Below are 18783 nucleotides of genomic sequence, written 5' to 3' on the forward strand. Positions count from 1 at the left end.
CAATTTGTATGTTAACCATGTGTATGGCTGTTTCACAGCTGCTTACACTTCTATAAATGAAGATAAACAGGTTCAAAGCAGCCAAATACATGGTAAACATTCAAAAGCGCATGTGTTTTTAAACTGCCTGAAAATGCATGCTTTAAAACGGTCCAAAAACGTGAAGTGTGGCATTACCCTTAGAGACGGCAATAGTCCTGATAACTTACACACGTACATTAGTCCATTGATATCTTACTCTGTACTAGTGTATGTTGTCAGTCACTGTGTATGCATGCAGGGTAACACACAATAGTGTCCGGTCAGGATTTGCTATCACAGACCTCAGCTATTCCCCCTTTAATATATACTTCCCTCAAATATATGACAGGTTTTGTATTCTCTTTATATACTCCTTAAACTAACTTTTAATTTAATTCTAAATAATAAAATACATTACTGGTAAAAGGATTGTAGCTCTAAACAATATCCTCTCCTACCTTCCATCCATCTGTAGAGCGTGCTGTCTCGCTGCTCCCTTATTTATCATTTCATCCTACACAATGACAGCAAATGTTTGTCATTCTGCTTGGCTTACAGCATATAGATCTTGCTTTGATTACCAATATGCTTGTATGCTCTAATATGTTCTTGTCAGACCTCTGACTGATGGGAAGTGGTATCCTTATTTAAAGTAATGATGTCCATTTTATTATACAAGATTGTCGATGCAGCTAAAATTCTACTCCATAGATCACATTCCAAAAGCATGAAACAAAATACTATATCTAAGGGTGATGCCATGTTCAAAACGCCACATGTGGCATCCCCTTAGAGTGCTGCCACACGTCTTGTTCTTGGACCTGTTTAAACGCATGCGTTTTTGAAGGTTTACCATGCGTTTGGTTGCTTTGAACATGAAGTGTAAGCAGCTGTGAAACAGATTAAAACCAGCCAAACACATGGTAAATATACAAAAACACATGCATTTTCAGTCCATTTAAAACACGATCCAAGAATGCACCGTGTGGCAGCACCCTTAGTCTACATTCACACCACCACTAGTGGTGTCCTTTAGTCCATTCATCTATGGAATAAAATAATGGACTTTCATTTACCATTTGTAATAGCAGATAATATAGTCCTACAACCCACATTATTTTTGATGTTCTAAAGAACTGAGGTAGCTAATAATTGGTGTGAACCTAGCCTTCGATAAATAGAATGTTTGCAGGACAAGCTGTATGTTAGTTCAAGTTCATCAATTTTGTTTGATGGCAATTTATCATTGTAGACTGTGTGTAAGGGAGATCCAGAAACTTTTTTTTCTTCTATTGTTGTCAGTTTACAATTCTGTCCCCTCATTTACTTTGTTTTATCTATTTGGCCCAATGTTGTGTTTTTTTTTTTGTTTTTTTTTTTTTTTTTAATAAAGAAAGCTGGAGACTCCATAAACTGGCCCCTTGCCTGCTTTCACTCGGTGGGGTGGTGCATGGCATTTTCTGGTGTAATTCTACTAGGGTATTGAGGCCCTCAGGCATGGGGACTATGTCTGACGCCGAAGGAACTGTTGTTTTGAGTATTAGCTTATGTGGTTGCAGTGGATGCCATTTTTTATTGATGCCACATTTATTGAAGTCACATCTTTGCAGCACACGGTGAATAGTATGTCAGTGTCATTTAGTATGTATGACGAGTGTTTATAGGCTGAGCCATTTACATGCATGCCTAATGTTTGCTAGGCATTGTATTTTTTAAATATAGCAGCAAGAGAAATGAGTGATTCTGAGCTATTCTAAGATCCCTGCTTAATGTGACCTAAGGAACTCTGATATTCACTTTTAGTGGAGTTGCGGTCTTAACTACTTTTATTATGTAAAAGAGATGGTTATCATTACTACCAGTCTACCGTTTCATAATGTACCCTCTCTATCAGTTGAACTTTTAGCACTGTGTGAATAATTTACAACTTCTGTCCTTGTATCGTATTCTTCCCGCTTCCATTTATGAAAGTTGTTAAGAAGACTATACATATAACTGTTAGCCCTGCAGCATTTGCATCAATATGATGTCCTTTAAAATATTAACCAAATGTAATTAAAAGTCTTTATTGAAAGTGATGCTTTGAATTACTAATCTGCTTTAGGCTGAACAGCCTTAATTAAATGGCACAAAAACTTGTTGAAGGAGGGATGCCAGCCTTGCTGGTGCTTAAATGATCTCAAATAAATTTAAATACCTTTTAAATCACCTTAAAATAACCTCTAATGTATGCAGAGTAATCAACAGGTTACTCTTCATGCTCACAATGCAGGTAAATGGATCACTATTAACTTTTTAATGATGCGCACCCTACAGTGGGTCTCTGATGTTTTCTAGAGCAGACACTGGCTGTTCTTAACCTTAAAGTGCCACAATCAAGATGGGCACCCCACCTTCTCCATTGTCTGCTATTTAGAGATGCATATTGCACCTTATCACAGGTAGAATTTTATATGTATTGCAGATGTATTGACAATGTTTGTATGTTCATTCAAAAACCTAAAGGTGGCCCAAAAAAACTGTAAAAAAATAGAGAACCTATCACCACATTTTTCACAAATACAGCTAGTGGCAGGTTTACATAAAGCCCTGTTAACTAAATTACACCCTTATTTTAGCTAAAAATAGTTTCTTTCAGATACCCATAAATAATCTTTATAATTTTACCTGGTATCCAGAGTAGAGATGGGAAGGGGGGGCTTGGCCGCCTCCTCGAGCTCAATCCAGGAGCTACTCCCCATGCTTTATCTGCATACAGCAGTAATGTCATGTGACCAGGGTGACATCATCTCAGGTCCTTTTAGCTTCTTAACAATTAGCAATCTGTATGCCCTGCTTATATCTGATCACATGAAACCACGGCATGCCTGCATTGACTTTAACTCCTCTCAATTCCTCCTTGTAGGATGCTGTGATTTCATGTGATCAGATATATGCATGGTGTACATTTTGTTAATTTTAGATGGCTTAAGGGCCTGGGATGATGTCAACCTGGTCATAGACATTACTGCTGCTTGCAGGAGCAATTGGATTCAGGTGACCTTGCCCCACCTTGACTCGCTATCGATAACCCTCGATACCAGACAGAATTATAACGATGATCACCGTATATACTATATATATGCATAAGTCGAACAGAGTATAAGCCGAGGCCCCTAATTTTAACATAAAAAATGGAAAAATCTATTGACTTGAGAATAAGCCGACGGTGGGAAATGCATTAGTTACAGCCTCCCCACTTGTATATAGCCAGCCAGTGCCTGCTTCAACCCCATATATAGGTAGTGCCTGCCCCCCTACCCCCACCCTGAATGTAGGCAGTGCCTGAGCCCCCCGTATATAGCCAATAAAAAAAAAAACCCTCCTTTCCGAAGCCTCGCAGGTCCTTTTCTGTGCTTCAGCTCAGGTCCGTCTTCGGCTCCCGGTACGGTCCCGTCGCACACACCATGAAGTCAGGCGCTTGCTGTCATAGTGTATGCAGATGACGAGAGCTGCAGGTCTTGTATTAGAAACCCATAGTGTTTTTATTCATGGTGATGCACCAGGTTTCATCTGCTATTACTTGCCACTATTACTATTTTCTTAATTGTGATCCCATTTATAGGTGTGGTCCAGGATTAGTAAGCCATGGATGTGTGTATTTGTAAAATAACCCCTTTTTTTTTATAGCGTTAAAGGGTTTCAGGTCCCATTCCTTATCTCTCAGTAGCAGATGTGCCCTGGCCTCTGACAGTCTGATTAATACTGTGATTCTCTCTTTATTAGACAGCAGTTGGCTCAGTGCATGACCTCTGTTTATTTTTTTAAATTTTATTACAGACAGATTGTGATCTGATGATTCTGCCCAGAAATGATTGTGACAACTAAACCATTTCAATGACTTACGTGTAAAGTAACTATTTTATCCTGCTTGTTTTGGGGACCAGGAATATTCGCTATTGTCCTAAAACCATAAACCTTAGTTCTTAACATACAATTATTGTATATTCTCTTGTGTATTTTCATTTACTGGTAGATTTCTTTATATTGTAATATAACTCTTGTTATTTATCTTTTCTTTTTAGAAAAGGAATGGGGAAGACATCCCTGTAGCACAAACAAAAAACATCAATCACCGAAGGTTTGCTGCCTCTTTTAAATTGCGCGAGGTGACAAAAGCAGATGAAGATCTATATAGATGCGTAACCCAATCAGAACGAGGGTCTGGAGTCTCAAACTTTGCTCAACTCATTGTCCGAGGTAAAAAAAATACAAAAATTCAGTCTGAAATGTTGTTTTTCTGTGGTTGTGCCACACAAGATAAAGCTGGGGAGATGATCTAGTGCCCTTCATTGCATATAAACGTGCTCTACTGTTTTTGTCAGTTTTGATTTAAAACTCTCACTTGCAGAAATATATAAAACTTTTAATGAATATTTGCTTTTTAGCTATTTACAGCATTTTAAAATGCTTGTTCTATAAAGGCGGTCCCCTACTTAAGAACACCCGACTTACAAACGGACCTCTGGATATTAGCAATTTACTGTACTTTAATCTTAGGCTACAATAAACAGTTATAAGAGTTATTAAAGGTGTCTGCAATTAAACTTTAGTGTAAATTCTGGTTCTCATGACAAAAAAAATTCTGCCTGGGGTTACAATGATAAAATATGCAGTTCTGACTTGCATACAAATTCAACTTAAGAACAAACTCACAGAACCTATATTGTATGTAAACCGGGGACTGCCTGTAATATAAATGTACCCACCTATTGTAATAGAAACTACTCTTAACATCTACACGGATAATGGTAAAGCAGTGGTTGAGATTATTTACAGTTAGTTTGATTTAAGATTTTATTAAATAGTTTTACTGTTTAAATAATGTGGAAAACGGATGATAATTTCTTGTTCTCCTAACGCCAATGTATGGATTGTTGCTGCATCCCCTCAGAGAAACTATGTAGGTCCAAAGCTCTCAATGATTGTTTTTAAGATGGGAACATCCCTTCTTAGTTCCCTGAGCTATGAAATGATTGTGATATATTGTATATTGCATATTGCTGTACAGTACTCTTTTAGTCAGGGGGGGACGCTATATGTTTTGCTCTTGTTTGTTAGATAAATCGTGTTCACTACAGTCGCATAAAAACCCAGGAGATCAGGATCTGTGGTGTAAAACCTATACTAAAGATTAACTTGGGTGACGACTCCTGTATCTCCGTAGCATGTTAAATTTGACATCCTGCTATGTCTGAATAAAAGATGGTAATTTTAAGGGAAAGTTTGGGGCCACTGATATGAATTGCCTTTAATGTGAGTTGGCAGCGTATTGCCCGTTGTCAACGATGACCCAGGGGCAAGAGTTTATTAGTGCATTTTCTTCTAAAGCCAATGTGACAGGGCATGCCCAGGGCTTTTTCCTTTGCTGTTTGGAACAAATGAGAATTTCACTTGTGGATGTTGTACTGCGTAATATTGATCTAGGTATTAATATAGCCAGAGGATGAGGAAAAAAAATAGTTTACTTTGTCATAGCTCTAACATTGCATTTTATTAGTTTTGCATATTACAAATGATTCAGCTTTCAGAACATTTTTGTTTCTGTAAAATCTGGAAAGTTGTAACAGTTTACTAGTTGGCTGTTTTGTTTTTATTCCTACATAATGATTTGTAAAGGTGCAGGAGAAACTTATGAACTCTGGTGCTCTCAGCGCCAAAGTTTTCTTTTAGTGGAATTTTGAATGAATAATTAAAGGTTTCTGCCATCTTTACCAGAACCTGAATTAATAAACCTTCAATGACAGGCAATGACCGCAGGATTTTTTAATGAATACTTTGGACCCCTAAACTACACAGAGTTTGTCTATTGTTTCCTCTCTGTTCCAAGTACGGATTTGGCATAGGGAAACCGACTATGGATTCATCTCTGAATTCTTTGGCAATTATTTAGTATTAACAACTTTCCAGTTATAGAAAAATCTATATTCTTGGCATTAAGATAAAATAACTAAAACTTTAAAAAGGTTGCCCACGATAGATAAAAACACACAAAAATGACAGTAAACTGAATGTGGTAAGTATCAAAAATCTTCAGCAATGTAACAGTGTAATAGGTATGGGTCTTGTCACTCGTAGTGCTGGGAAGAACGCAAAATTGATGCAGCAGGTTTTTTTTTTCCAACTTGATAATCAACAATCCCCCCTCACTGTGTGCTGACAGTGTCAGGGAGCAGGGGGGCGAGGGTTAGAGTGTATAACAGCTCTGGTAGGGAATAACAAGCTTGTTGGTGGGGGTCTAACTGCTGGTATATCTGCTGATTACAAGAATGCAACCATCAGCAATTCGGAAAACCGCACTCCATTTGTGGGTGGAGTGCAGGAGTTCATGAATATTGCCTCTCCATTCAATTGTAAGAAAGTGTCTGAAATTACCTATATCAGTGCCTAGCTATTCCTCGACTCCCATAGACTGTGAATGGGAGTGGTGGACATAGCTGAGGGCTGTCCTCTGCAATTTCCAACACTTCCATACAATTGAATGGAGCAGCAGGGCGCATGCTATACATGGTGCTCCACCCATTAGTGCTAAACTGTATAGGGAAGGACAGACATGTGGATTGGTTCTGTTCTTTTTTACTGCAGCTCCTGCTAGTACTTTTTATATTACTTCACCATGACGACTCCTTTAGGCAACAATATTTTACAGATATGTTACTGAAACTGTTTAGTTATGTCTTTTACTGGTCTGTATATACAAAAGCAGATCTTGTAGGTTATTACATATACTTGCACCTACACACATCTTCAGCGTTTGTATCCCTTCTTGTGCTGACATTTCATTTACTGTTTTTTGTTTTATCATAAAATAAAAAACTATTAAAAAAATACTAAAAAAATATTGATTCTGGCATGGCTAAATGGGTGTATTCTGGGGGTGAGGCCTATGCCTACATGTGTTCAGATACAGACACTGCAAGTGAGGAAGAACACTTTCTAATGTCCTCCTCTAGTGACAGTGATGAACCCTCACAAGGCGCAGTAGGCAGAGTGAAGAACAGTCAAGTGACCCCAGTTGGTCTCCCCAAATTACAGCATTCAGTTCCAACCCAAGAATAAATATTAATACTGGTGGGTACAAGGAACTTGATTTTTTTTTTTTTAATTTTACACAGGAATTTGTAGACCTAATGGTTACACAGACAAATCTGTATGCAGAACACTTTCTGGCCAGTCTCCCCACATCTTATTATGCTTGACGCACCCCACTAATGCCACAGAATTTAAAAAAAATTCTGGTGGCTCTATCTTAATATGGGTCTCTTAAAAAAGCCTAGCATCCAGTCATATTGGTCCAGTGACATTTCATACCACACATCGATGTACAGGTTGTAATGACAAGACCACATTTTGAGGCGCTGTTAACCTGCTGGTGACCATGCCCAGGACCGATTATATAAAATTAGGCCAGTAGTGATTCATTTTAATGAGAAATTTATGGAGGCTCACACCCCACAAAAAAGTATAGCCATGGACGAGTCACTTGTACTTTTTAGAGGTAGGCTTAAATGTTGGCAATATTTGCCAAGCAAAAGAGCTAGGTATGGGATCAAACTTTACAAGCTCTGTGAAAGCGCGTACACCTACAAATTCAGTGTCTATGAGGGAAAGGACTCTCAGATCTGTCCAACTGAGTGCCCCCCTGTCCTAACCACAAGCGGTAAAATTGTGTGGGATCTTTTATTCCCCCTGATGGGTAAAGGCTATCACCTTTACATAGATAATTTCTATACAAGTGTCCCTCTCTTTCAGTGCCTCCTTGAAAAAGGAACACTGGCTGGCGGAACAATTAGGAGGAATCAAAGAGGCCTCCCAAAAAATCTGGTGGACCTTAAATTGAGACTGGGTGAAAGCAAGTCCTTGTGTCAGAGTAACATCATGCTTAGAAAATATAGGGACAAGAGAGATGTTTGTCCTCACATTTATCCATGCAGATTACAGCACCCCTGTCTCTGTAAGAGGAACCAATGCCACAGTCCTCAAGCCAGTTTGCATAAAGGAGTACAGCCAACACATGGGAGGGGTTGATCTAGCCGTTCCAGAACTGGGTACAAAAAGGTTGCAGTGCATTTAGTGCAAACTGCATTGTATAATTCCTTTATCTTTTACTGCAAGACCCGGAAACAAGTAACCTACTTAGCAAACCAAGAACAGGTAATTAAGCAATTACTGTTTCAAGAGGGTGCAAGCACATCCCATACTAGTCACGGCAGTAGAATTGTGCCAGGACAACATTTCCCATCTGAGATCCCCCCCACAGAAAAGAAAAGACGGCCATACAAAAAACGCTGTGTGTGCTACAAGAAGGGAACACTCAAAGATGCCGCTTATCAATGCGCCACTTGCCCAGATAAGCCAGGGTTGTGCATCAAAGACTGTTTCCGCGCTTACCATACTTCCCTGGAATATTAATTTTGTATTTTTGTTATTTTTATATGATCCTGAACAAACATGCCCAAAACTTCATTGCAATGTTGGCTATTTACAAATTGATATTATACCTAAAATTTAAAACCTCATTTCATTATACCCCTAGATGAATACAGAAGGAAAAAGTGTTCTTCACAACATATGCAAATAAATTTTGCCTGGATTTAATTTTACTAGCCCCAAAAACTTTCATTATACCCCTAGATGAATAATTTGCTTTCTGGGTGTTTTCAATAAGGTTCACATATGGTGGCATTCTGCATAGGCTGACAGCTGTACAGTGCACGATCCTAACAGGCAGCTACTATAGGCAGCCCTGAGGTCCTTAACGGAACTCAGGGTTGCCATGATAACGATCGGTACCTAAGTGCCCTGCACGGAGGATACCGATCGTCGCGCCGATGCAACATAGACATTGCGGTCACTATGACCGTGGGGTCTGTAGGGTTAAACAGTCAGGACCGTGTACCGCTGGGATCCTGCGGCGATCGCCCGGCCTCAGCTTCTGGTGCAGGAACGACCCGCATCCTATGACGTAGGATAGGGGTTAAAAAGCCCTTTCTTAAATACAATAGTCCATAAACACGGTTTTCCAAATTTTCCTAAAAATTGCTCTATTGTAAGTCTAATGTCCTAGAAAAATTTCATAATGTTTACAAAGTTATTTACCATAGATCTGTATTGTAATGTTACTTATTCAGTAATTTGGTTGGTAAGATTGTCTGTCTATAAAAAAAAAAAATAAATAAATAAATAAATTCTGAAAATTGCCAGAGTCTGTCTCACTGTAGCGGATCAATTACAATGTGTGATTTGCACATTGTAGTAGATGATGTGCAAAATTCCCATATACTGCTATACTGTAGTATGGTAGGATCAATCAAATAACCTAGGGTTAAAGTTAGTTTAAAAAAAGTATAGTATAGTTAAAAAACATAATTCAAATCGCCCCTCTTTCCCTAGAACTGATATATTATATTTATATTATATATTATATTAAACATACTGGCAGTACCCTACTTAAGGACACCCTTCTTACAGATGACCCCTAGTTAAAGACAGACCTCTCTGCCCATTGGGGAAGTTCTCTGAATGCTTTACTATAGTTCCAGGTTGCAATAATCAGCTGTATGCTGTCTGTAATGAAGCTTTATTGATAATCCTTGGTCCCTTTACAGGAAAAAATTTGGAAACTCCAATTGTCACTGGGGCAAAAAAAAAAATTGTTTAGAACTACAATTGTAAAATATACAGTTCCGACTGAACAAACCTATGGAACCTATCTTGTACATATCCTGGGGACTGCCTGTATATTATATTATACATATATTATATTTTACATATATTATACATATATTATATTATACTATAATAAAAAATTTATATATGATATCTCTTATTTGATATCCCTGTGGCATGTTTTTGAAGGGTGCATGTTGCGTATGTATGTATGTATGTATGTATGTATGTATGTATGTGAAGCATATTTTCTGACATATGACCAACCTTTGCCCAAATTCTTGTAGTTTTTAATTTCTCTGCATATGCAAGTTGGAAACTTGGGTTAGGGTTAAGATTAAGAGTCTTTTAACAGATAATAGAATGTAGCAAACTATGGCAATAAAAGTAAAGTCTGTAAAACTTACCAACCAATCTTCTTTTTGAGCCTCCAACATTTTACTCAAAAAAAATACCTTAAACTATTGGCACTATTTTTCAGCTGTGCACATATTAAGACTAATCTCCCATCTTAATTCATTGTACCATCTAATTTATCCTTTTTGGATGTAAATCCAGAAGGGATCTGTTGTGTGAGGGATTTTACCCTCAGCACAATATTTTATTGCTCAATGGGTCCTTTGACAATAAGTTTATTATAAAGTGTTCATCTTTAGAAATGACAAGCAAAGAGTTGTAATCTGTGAAGAAATCTACCTGCAAGTCTATACGTGCAAAGTTTCCCTGCAGCACCATCACAAGATAAATGAAATGTTACACTGTGTCTTTTCCAATCAATGGTTCATTTGTCTCAATGCAGGAAAGTCCAGGTACTCCAGAGAGCAAGAGGTAGACCTTTTGCAAGTTTTTTTTTTTTTTTTTTGTGGGAATACCCCTTTAAGTGTACCCAGGATAACAAAATAACACACTCTAATTAAATGTTAACAAAAATACAGCATTTCACATATATCATTCGAGCCTATTGAATGTCTCTATCAGGCCTGGTGTACACAATTTCGGTTGCCCCTAGACCTGACTTGGTTGCCCGCAGACATCTTGTTTTGTCTATCGCTGTGCTGAGCTCCTCTTTGCCTCAAGCCCCCACCCTTGCATTCCAGGATGTTTATCCAGGGGACGAGGACGGAGTTATATAGCAAAACTGTGTGTGTGATAGGTGAGTTAGCAAAGCTAAGAGTCATTTTGTGTTAAATCCATATCAAGGATCTCATCTTCTCTCATCTCTTATCTGTCTCATCTCTTTCTATGCGTCAGATACCAGTTAATATTCAGAAGATAAATGAGTGTATATAAACCTGCATCCTGATAAGTTAACCACATTGTCAGCACTCAGAACTAGAGAATTCATGAAGTGTCTGCTTAGAGAGTCCCCGTCCACACTCTGGAATTTTACACTGACCATCATGGAGTGGTAGGCGCTACATTGGCAATAAAACTGAGTAACATTGTAAAGTAAGGGTTTAAAATAATCTTTGTGTAAACCGCACTAGGAGATTGAAATTTGAACATTTTTTTTCCTTTAATCGCTATTCCTGCCAAGAAATGAGGACCCTACACCGTGGAATCTCTGTTCACTCTACGAGGGCGGTTCAATAAGTACCCGTGTTTGACTACAAAGGGGGCATTCCTGAGGGAAGTTGGTGTTCTCATTGTGTGCTGCCATCTATCAAATGACGGCAAACCAAATTGCAGACTGATTGATAGGTTAGTTTTGACTTTACAGCCATTTGAGTAAGACGTGTTTCGTGATTTTCGCTAAGATGGAAATAGAGCAGTATCGTTCGGTAATTCGCTTTTTTTTTTTTTGAATGGGACAAATTGCGAGGAGATTAAAGTTGGATGCTGTTTATGGGGACAGTTTGCCATCTATGAGCACAGTTAGATATTGGTTCAACTAGTTTAAACATGGGCGAACATCCATTTTTGATGAGGAGCGACCAGGACGCCCTGGCAGATGTGGTTACCGAGAAAATCATTCAAAAAGTCCACAGCATGATACTCCCTAACGTGAAGAAATGGCTCCCGGGAAAAAAATTTAGCTCAAAGAGGAAGTCTTGGCCGAGACAGAGGCATATTTTGTAGAGTTCAACAAATCCTATTTTTTTTTGTAGGGGTAAAAAGGGCACTTTTCTGACGTCTACATCATTATCAAAACAGCCATTCTATCTGAATGGCTTATCTTTTTTATGTATCTTTTTTTATAAATATAGATTTATACAGTTTTATATGGAACAAGTTCTTCTCAACACTTGCCAACTGAGATTTGCCACATGTTGGAGCACTTTGCTGACTGATTGCTTTTTGGGCCCACAGTTTCTCTAGCTTTACCCCTACACAAATGTGTTGTCCCAAGTGGTGCTTGTGTACTAGATGGAAAAATAGCAAAAATTCCTGCATTAAAAGCATTAAAGAATTGCAGTTGCATTTCAACAGTTTTTTGTAACTGTGCATAGTTCTTTGCTTTATACAGTGGACATCTGCAAAATAAAAGAAAAAATTCTTTGCGGTTTGTAGTCGGTCTTTTAAATGTTGAGATCACACACTAACACTATCATAAACTTGTTTCTCACAATTCTTTTGAGCAGATTCTATCTTATGAAAATGTTAATTACATCTCTCAGCAGAACTTGTCCAGTGATGTGTCCAATGAAAACAAACATTTGAATTTATCCACAACCAAGGCAAATAAAAATGATAATTTAGTGCAAGTGTAAGGACCCAGGAGTAATACAGCCACAATGGTCAGCCATTTTTATCTGATATCATACATGGCCTAGACTATTGTAAACAATAGTTTTGACACAGTTAAAGGATTAATTCACTAAAGGTCCAGTGTTATCTGTGGTGCCACTCTGAATAGCTGTGACAAATGGCCTATTTAGGACATGAACTAGCGTGGAAAAGATGAAAAATTTAAGTTCAGATCAACTTCATACACCATGCCTTTTACAGGCCCCTTTCTACCCATGTCTCATTTATTACAAGTAGAAAAAACTGGATTTGGCGCTAAGTGGCAAGTAGAATTCAGGAACATTTGTTGCACCTTTTAATGCCCTTGTCAAACCCTGCTGCAAATTGTAAATTGAATTACCTCATCTTTATGCATAGTGTTTATTGACAGGACCTTGTAAGCTCTACTAATATGGTTGGTAATTTGATACCTCCAGAATTCATTTTCCTTGTGCTTTCTGATCATCATTGTGAAACATGATAAATGATCTAACCTTCAAAAGGGAAGTAAAAATGAAATGGATAATTTGATTATGTGTCTAAATTCTGGCTGAAAGAACTGTTTGTACTGTAGGTGCAATAGTACTTTCAGGTATACATCAACTACCGGTACTTAAATTTGAAAGTGGAATCTATTACAGAGCCTGGTTTACAGATAGCTTTTTGTCTGGTATCTATATCCAAAAAATGGGCAGTAACGCACAAATAAGGTGTTAAATATTCCATTATCTGGGAAAAATAAAAACTTGTGGTACAGTCTTCTGTATATCTAGGTTTACATCTCTATTCAGCGTTGTGTTCTTTCATTACAGAACATGCTAACATGCTAAGCCCAACAGTAAATCACACCAAGACAGATTCAGCATTTGGCAGGCATCTTATTTCAGTTTTTTCAGCAGTCTTTAGAGCTCTTTAGTTTTTTTTTTACACACACATAAGTCCACCCTGACATGTGCTCTATCTATCTATCTATCTATCTATCTATCTATCTATCTATCTATCTATCTATCTATCTATCTATCTATCATAACACCCACACTCCAAGCAGCACAAACATAGGTCCAAGATGGTGGATGCAAGTTTATAAGGTCCGGGCTGTAGATCCTTCAAAAATATCAAGACAAAAACAGCACTCCAGAAGGCAGTGATTGAAACCGTGGATCCTTTTATTCCATCAAATGCGATGTTTCGGCCCTGTAAGAGCCTAAGAAATGTCGCATTTGATGGAATAAAAGGATCCACGGTTTCTATCACCGCCTGCTGGAGTGCTGTTTTTGCCTAGATTGATAGATTGGTATATATAGATAGATAGATATATGAGAAAGATTTGTTTCTGCATTAAATATAAGAGCATCTTTATTTCCTGATTTTCTGATTTTCTTGCATGTCATGTGAACTTTGCTAGTGCTGACCAGAGGGAAGTCTGTCTACATTTTTGCCTATTACATAAAGAGGACGGTAAAAATGATTGTTTCGCTGTTTCAAATCAAGGTGAACAAAATGCCACAGTGATGCATAGTATAAGAAATTCAGTATGCAGAAGTTAGCAGTTTCTAGTGTGAAATAATTCCAATTTCAGCACTTCAAGCAGCCAGTAAGTGGCATGTCACAAAGATTAAATGCTTCCAGCAGCTGTATGCATGAGAATCTGGTGAATGTGTAGTAGTAATACAGTTCAAAGACTTATCTTTTTAGTTAACCTCTGGATCTTTAAAGGCCATGAGGGGAGCTGCATTCTTCTATCTTTGCGCTTTTTTATATTTAGACAATCCCTTGCTAATAATTTTATGTTACCGTGGTCATGTGAGATGATGTTAAAACTGCACCAAACTTTGTTTGCAACAAGCATTTGGCATTTTATTCCACCTACTGACTCAAAGATCATAATGTAAATTGTCTTCTGGGTACTTGGATCAACATTGGCACCCACAACTGCTGTTGTGAATGGTTAGGTTGCCTTTATTATATCCAGCTGTGAGAAACTTCCATAGAAGTGAATTGAGAGCCGCACATGGACTGCCACCTGTTTATTCACGGTGACCATGATTCAATCGATGCAATGTGAAAACCCTATTAACACTATGTTACAGACACTGATCAATGGTTTCATGACCCTATGTGTAGGGACTAGTGTATAGAGGGGCATAGTTAGTGGGAAGAAAAAAAAATTCAGAACCTGCCCAAAGAGCACTCCAGAATTCTAGTGTACACCTGTTTGATACATTTCCCCTTAGACATTTGAATGTGCAAATGTCTGTTATTGTTCATCGGGGAGATATGACTAGTGCTAGAAGTGTTGATTGCAGGAAAATGATTTACAAAATATTTTCAGATATATTTTTAATTAGAATTTTTTTTTTTTTTTTTTTCATAAAGGCATGTATCCCTTATAGTTTTCGCTACATCTGTTGCATCAAGTTACCCATTGCTGATATCTCTCTGTTATCTGTTTCTTCATACAATTCTATGAGAAGTCTAATATATAAAGCTGAGTGTGTGTGTTAATGTATGTATGTCCGATAAAGGAATCTGCACCGTTGCGTATACCGCCTCTTTGAAGATCCACCTTTGACAGGAAGAGTCACTGAGAGACAGACAGGGAGAAATAGATGCATAGATAGATAGATAGATAGATAGATATTTTTTTTTGTTAACTAATTCTATTTTGTTATAACTGTGGCCAACGCCGGGATCTACAGCTAGTACTATAATAAATAACAACATTCCAATATTCTATCCTAAAACGGGAGTCCGCAGTGGTGACTGATATTTAATGCACATGTGATGTCATCTCTATTATCAGAGATCCATTTAAGATGTTATATTGTACCCAGTATAACGGCATCTTACTGTTTTAGATTAGAACTGGATGATATTAGGACTTTTGTGATTTGTATTGTATTCGAGCCAACACGAAGGAGACCTTTGGGAGTTTTCAACACTCAGGCCTTTCAGGGCTGGGATTCATTTTTGTGTATGTAATAAGCAATATTAAAAATGCTGCTGAACAATTTCTTATATTACCATCTGATTAAAATGAATGCATAATTTATAAGAGCTGAGGAATTTCTAAATAATTACTAGCCTGTTCTCTGGGGTTTCTCTGAAAACGTTCTGTAGCCTCCACAGCACTATGTAGTACATGTATGACTATTTGTGTATGATAGAGCCTTCATATTCATCTCTAAAATATACGGTTTATATAAGGTTGTATGAACCTTTTGTGTCTTAATGCCTTTTGCGCTTCTTTTCCAAATATCATATTAGCATGGGGAAAGCTTATACAATAATATTGTGCCATCAAACAACACATCTAGCTTATTGTTTGCCATTAGGTAACACGTGAATCGAGTTACTTAGATTTTGTCTGTGTCCACTAACAGAGAATTTAAACAATCTTGTTATTGAGCACAGACAGTTCCCATCACCCCCATGTAATCTCTTCCTTGTTATAAAAACAGAAAAGCCTTGACTGTAACCATTGGGTGAGGCAGTCTTTTACAAACTGTTTGTTTCCACGGTTGACATAATTTTACAGTTTGGGCTTGCTCGAAAGGTAAATGTTGTTCCTAACCCAAAAGACTATGTATCCTCCAAAATCCAGAGTAAAGCTCTTTATGTGGACTATGTTAAAAACAAAATCTAGGAAAGTAGATATCAGTTCATGTTGATTACGATGAAAACATGGCAGAATGAGCACACAAAAAATACTAAATTATCTTTCCACAGTTTTTATCACTGACAGTGGAAAGCATTCACGGATTTCCCTCATTGACTATTATCACTCTTGTTGCATACACGCCTAAAATTCTGTTTTGCGCCAGCAAACGCCTTGTCAATCATAGAAGAAGCCAAGCCTGGAATGGGGAGACTCATTTTACTCTCAGCTAGCACCAGTATCAACATCTCTATAGGCAAGTAGTAGCTGTAATCTACTACTGGGATGTAATCCGTGTAATGGGGGGCAATAGCTGTGAGAGACATTTCACCCATTTAGATAAAGAAATTATATTATGTACATGTTTAGTTGTATAAAATTGCAGTGTTCATCTTTCTGATATCCTGATGTCTTATTAATGAATCAAATGAGTGCATTTTTCAGCCATCTGGCATATGAAGAGGAAGCCTGTTATCCTCTATACTTTCCTCCTTTCAGATTATAAACCTTATGATATGCTGCGTTTATAACTTGGATGTTGCAAGCGTCCATATTAAGTCCTTCACAAATTTCCCTTTGTGCTTAAAATAAAGTTCCTTGGAGCCTTGATCTGCTAGAGTTCAGGATGTTTATTTTGGCCAGAAAACACACCATTGTAGCTAGTTTTGGAAAGCTGCAGGATGCAGTTCTTGTCCTTTGTCTACAGAAAGCAATATTAAGCCTTTTTCTCTTCTCTAGACACGCAAATATACCGGTATGTTCCACTGTACCAACATCGTATATTTGGTGCAGCTTGTAGCTTTTACTTTTCAGATTCTGGCAATTATTTAAGTTTTTGTTTTGCTATAAAAACCAAAGCTATTATGCAACTTGATGGGATCTAGAAGGTGATTCACCATACCATCCTAGTGCATGGATTTTATACAAACCCCAATCCTAGAATCTGTAGCTTGTAAATTTGCTGTTTACACTGTCCATGAAATTCAACCTGCTGCAAAAAAAAAAAAAAACAGTATTAGTCCTCAGAAATTACCTGATTCCTGACACAGGCTAAATGTCTGTTAAACCCCTTAGTGACCAAGCTCATTTGCGCCTCAATGACCAAGGCCTATTTTTCAAAAACAACATGTCACTTTATCTGGTAATAGAATGCTTCAACTTAAGTGCTTTTGAGTTTGTTTTTCCGTAACATATTATACTTCAAGTTAGTGGGAAATTTTGGTTGGTATATTTAGCATTTATGTCTGGGAAAAAAAAAGGTGAAAAAATTAGCTATTTTCAAACTTCAAAATGTTCAGTTTTTCAAACTGATAGTCTTACTACCCAAATTAGTTACTAATATTTACCATATCTTAGCTTTGTGTTGGCATCATTTAATAAGTGTTCTTTTGTTTTATTACGACAGTAGAAAGATCACAAATCGAACAGCATTCTTTCAAATTTTCATATCAATTCTCATTTCAAATAATTTCTCATCACCATACATCTCCTTATCTCTATTAGAACCATTCTTATTGGCTTTATTGAAACATATACCTACCAAAAAAACATTTTTACTCAAATATATTTCATCTGTATTGAAGTTTACAAATATATATAAGCAAAATCATGTTAAAAGGGGTAGTGAAACCATCAAAAAGGAACATTACTTTTTCCATGAGGATATAATAAGGGATTAGGAGAAGGGGCAGTAAAAATCCTTGTACCCAAATGGAAGGGAGTATTCCTGCTAGTTCATTTATACTGTAATGGTATGCACAGACAAAAATATACAGGGTCTACTGGGGATTGAAACATAAAAGGGCTAGTGCATTCACAATTTACCAGATTCCCATGTAAACATCAATCCAGAAATAACATTACTAGGACCTTAGTTATCCATAAAGTGCCAGTGCATGTAATCATCCAACAACATAGAATATGTTTGTGGATTAGAACCCAATGCTTCCTGAGAAATGGTGCCACCTGTGCACGCGCTTTACTGATGCCGGCCGAGAGCTCTGGTGATGGTGCTCCTCTCCCAGGCTGTCCGGCGGTGGTCACTGCTTATACCTGAGCTCTGTAGGTCTTCGGTGTGGGAGGTAAGACGCTTGCTAACAGCTTGCTCCGCACAGCTCCTGAGGCCAGTGGTGGTCCTGGATGGTGCCTGTGTATCGCCGTGCCTGCTGGTGCACAAGGAGAAGCACCTTCTGCGGTGGCCATCTTCCTCTCTCTTCGGTGGCTGGCATGAACTGGGAAAGGAGGTAGTGTGTTAAGGTGGCGGCTCTTTGGGAAATTTTTTAGACACATAGGGGCACATTTACTTACCTGTCTACGTCGCGATCCCCGATCCTGAATGTACTGTGCTGCGATTCACTACGAGCGTGCGCCAGATATCCTGCTTTTGTCGCTCCCCGCTCAGGTCCGCCGGAGTTCACCTTCTTCCTGGTGCATTGGCTTGCGACACAATTTTAAAGTTGGATCCCGCTGTTTGTCCAAATCCGTTGAGAATAAAGACACAGCAAAATAGTTGCATAAACATCTGTAACTGCTAACCAATTGTATGTGTCATGAGGTTATTTTGGCACAAAACTCAAGGAATTATTAAGGTACATTGGGGAAGAATGGAGCAGTATCAAGAATGTGTGAGAAATATGCCCCAGGTGAATTCACCCCTTTAGTGAGAACTG

General features: G+C 37.9%; 1 protein-coding gene across 22 annotated transcripts in view; it reads left to right on the forward strand.

The window, feature by feature from the left end:
• Window positions 1-18783, forward strand: part of PTPRK (protein tyrosine phosphatase receptor type K) — a 233579-nt gene that overhangs the window by 99873 nt on the left and 114923 nt on the right. For all 22 annotated transcript variants that reach the window (XM_072141567.1, XM_072141570.1, XM_072141572.1 and 19 more), the window contains exon 6: window positions 4086-4260. In XM_072141567.1, the coding sequence (XP_071997668.1) occupies window positions 4086-4260 (175 nt within the window). The remainder of the gene's footprint in view (window positions 1-4085; window positions 4261-18783) is intronic.

Source organism: Engystomops pustulosus, chromosome 3 (genome assembly GCF_040894005.1).
Source record: "Engystomops pustulosus chromosome 3, aEngPut4.maternal, whole genome shotgun sequence".
NCBI classification, from domain to species: domain Eukaryota; kingdom Metazoa; phylum Chordata; class Amphibia; order Anura; family Leptodactylidae; genus Engystomops; species Engystomops pustulosus.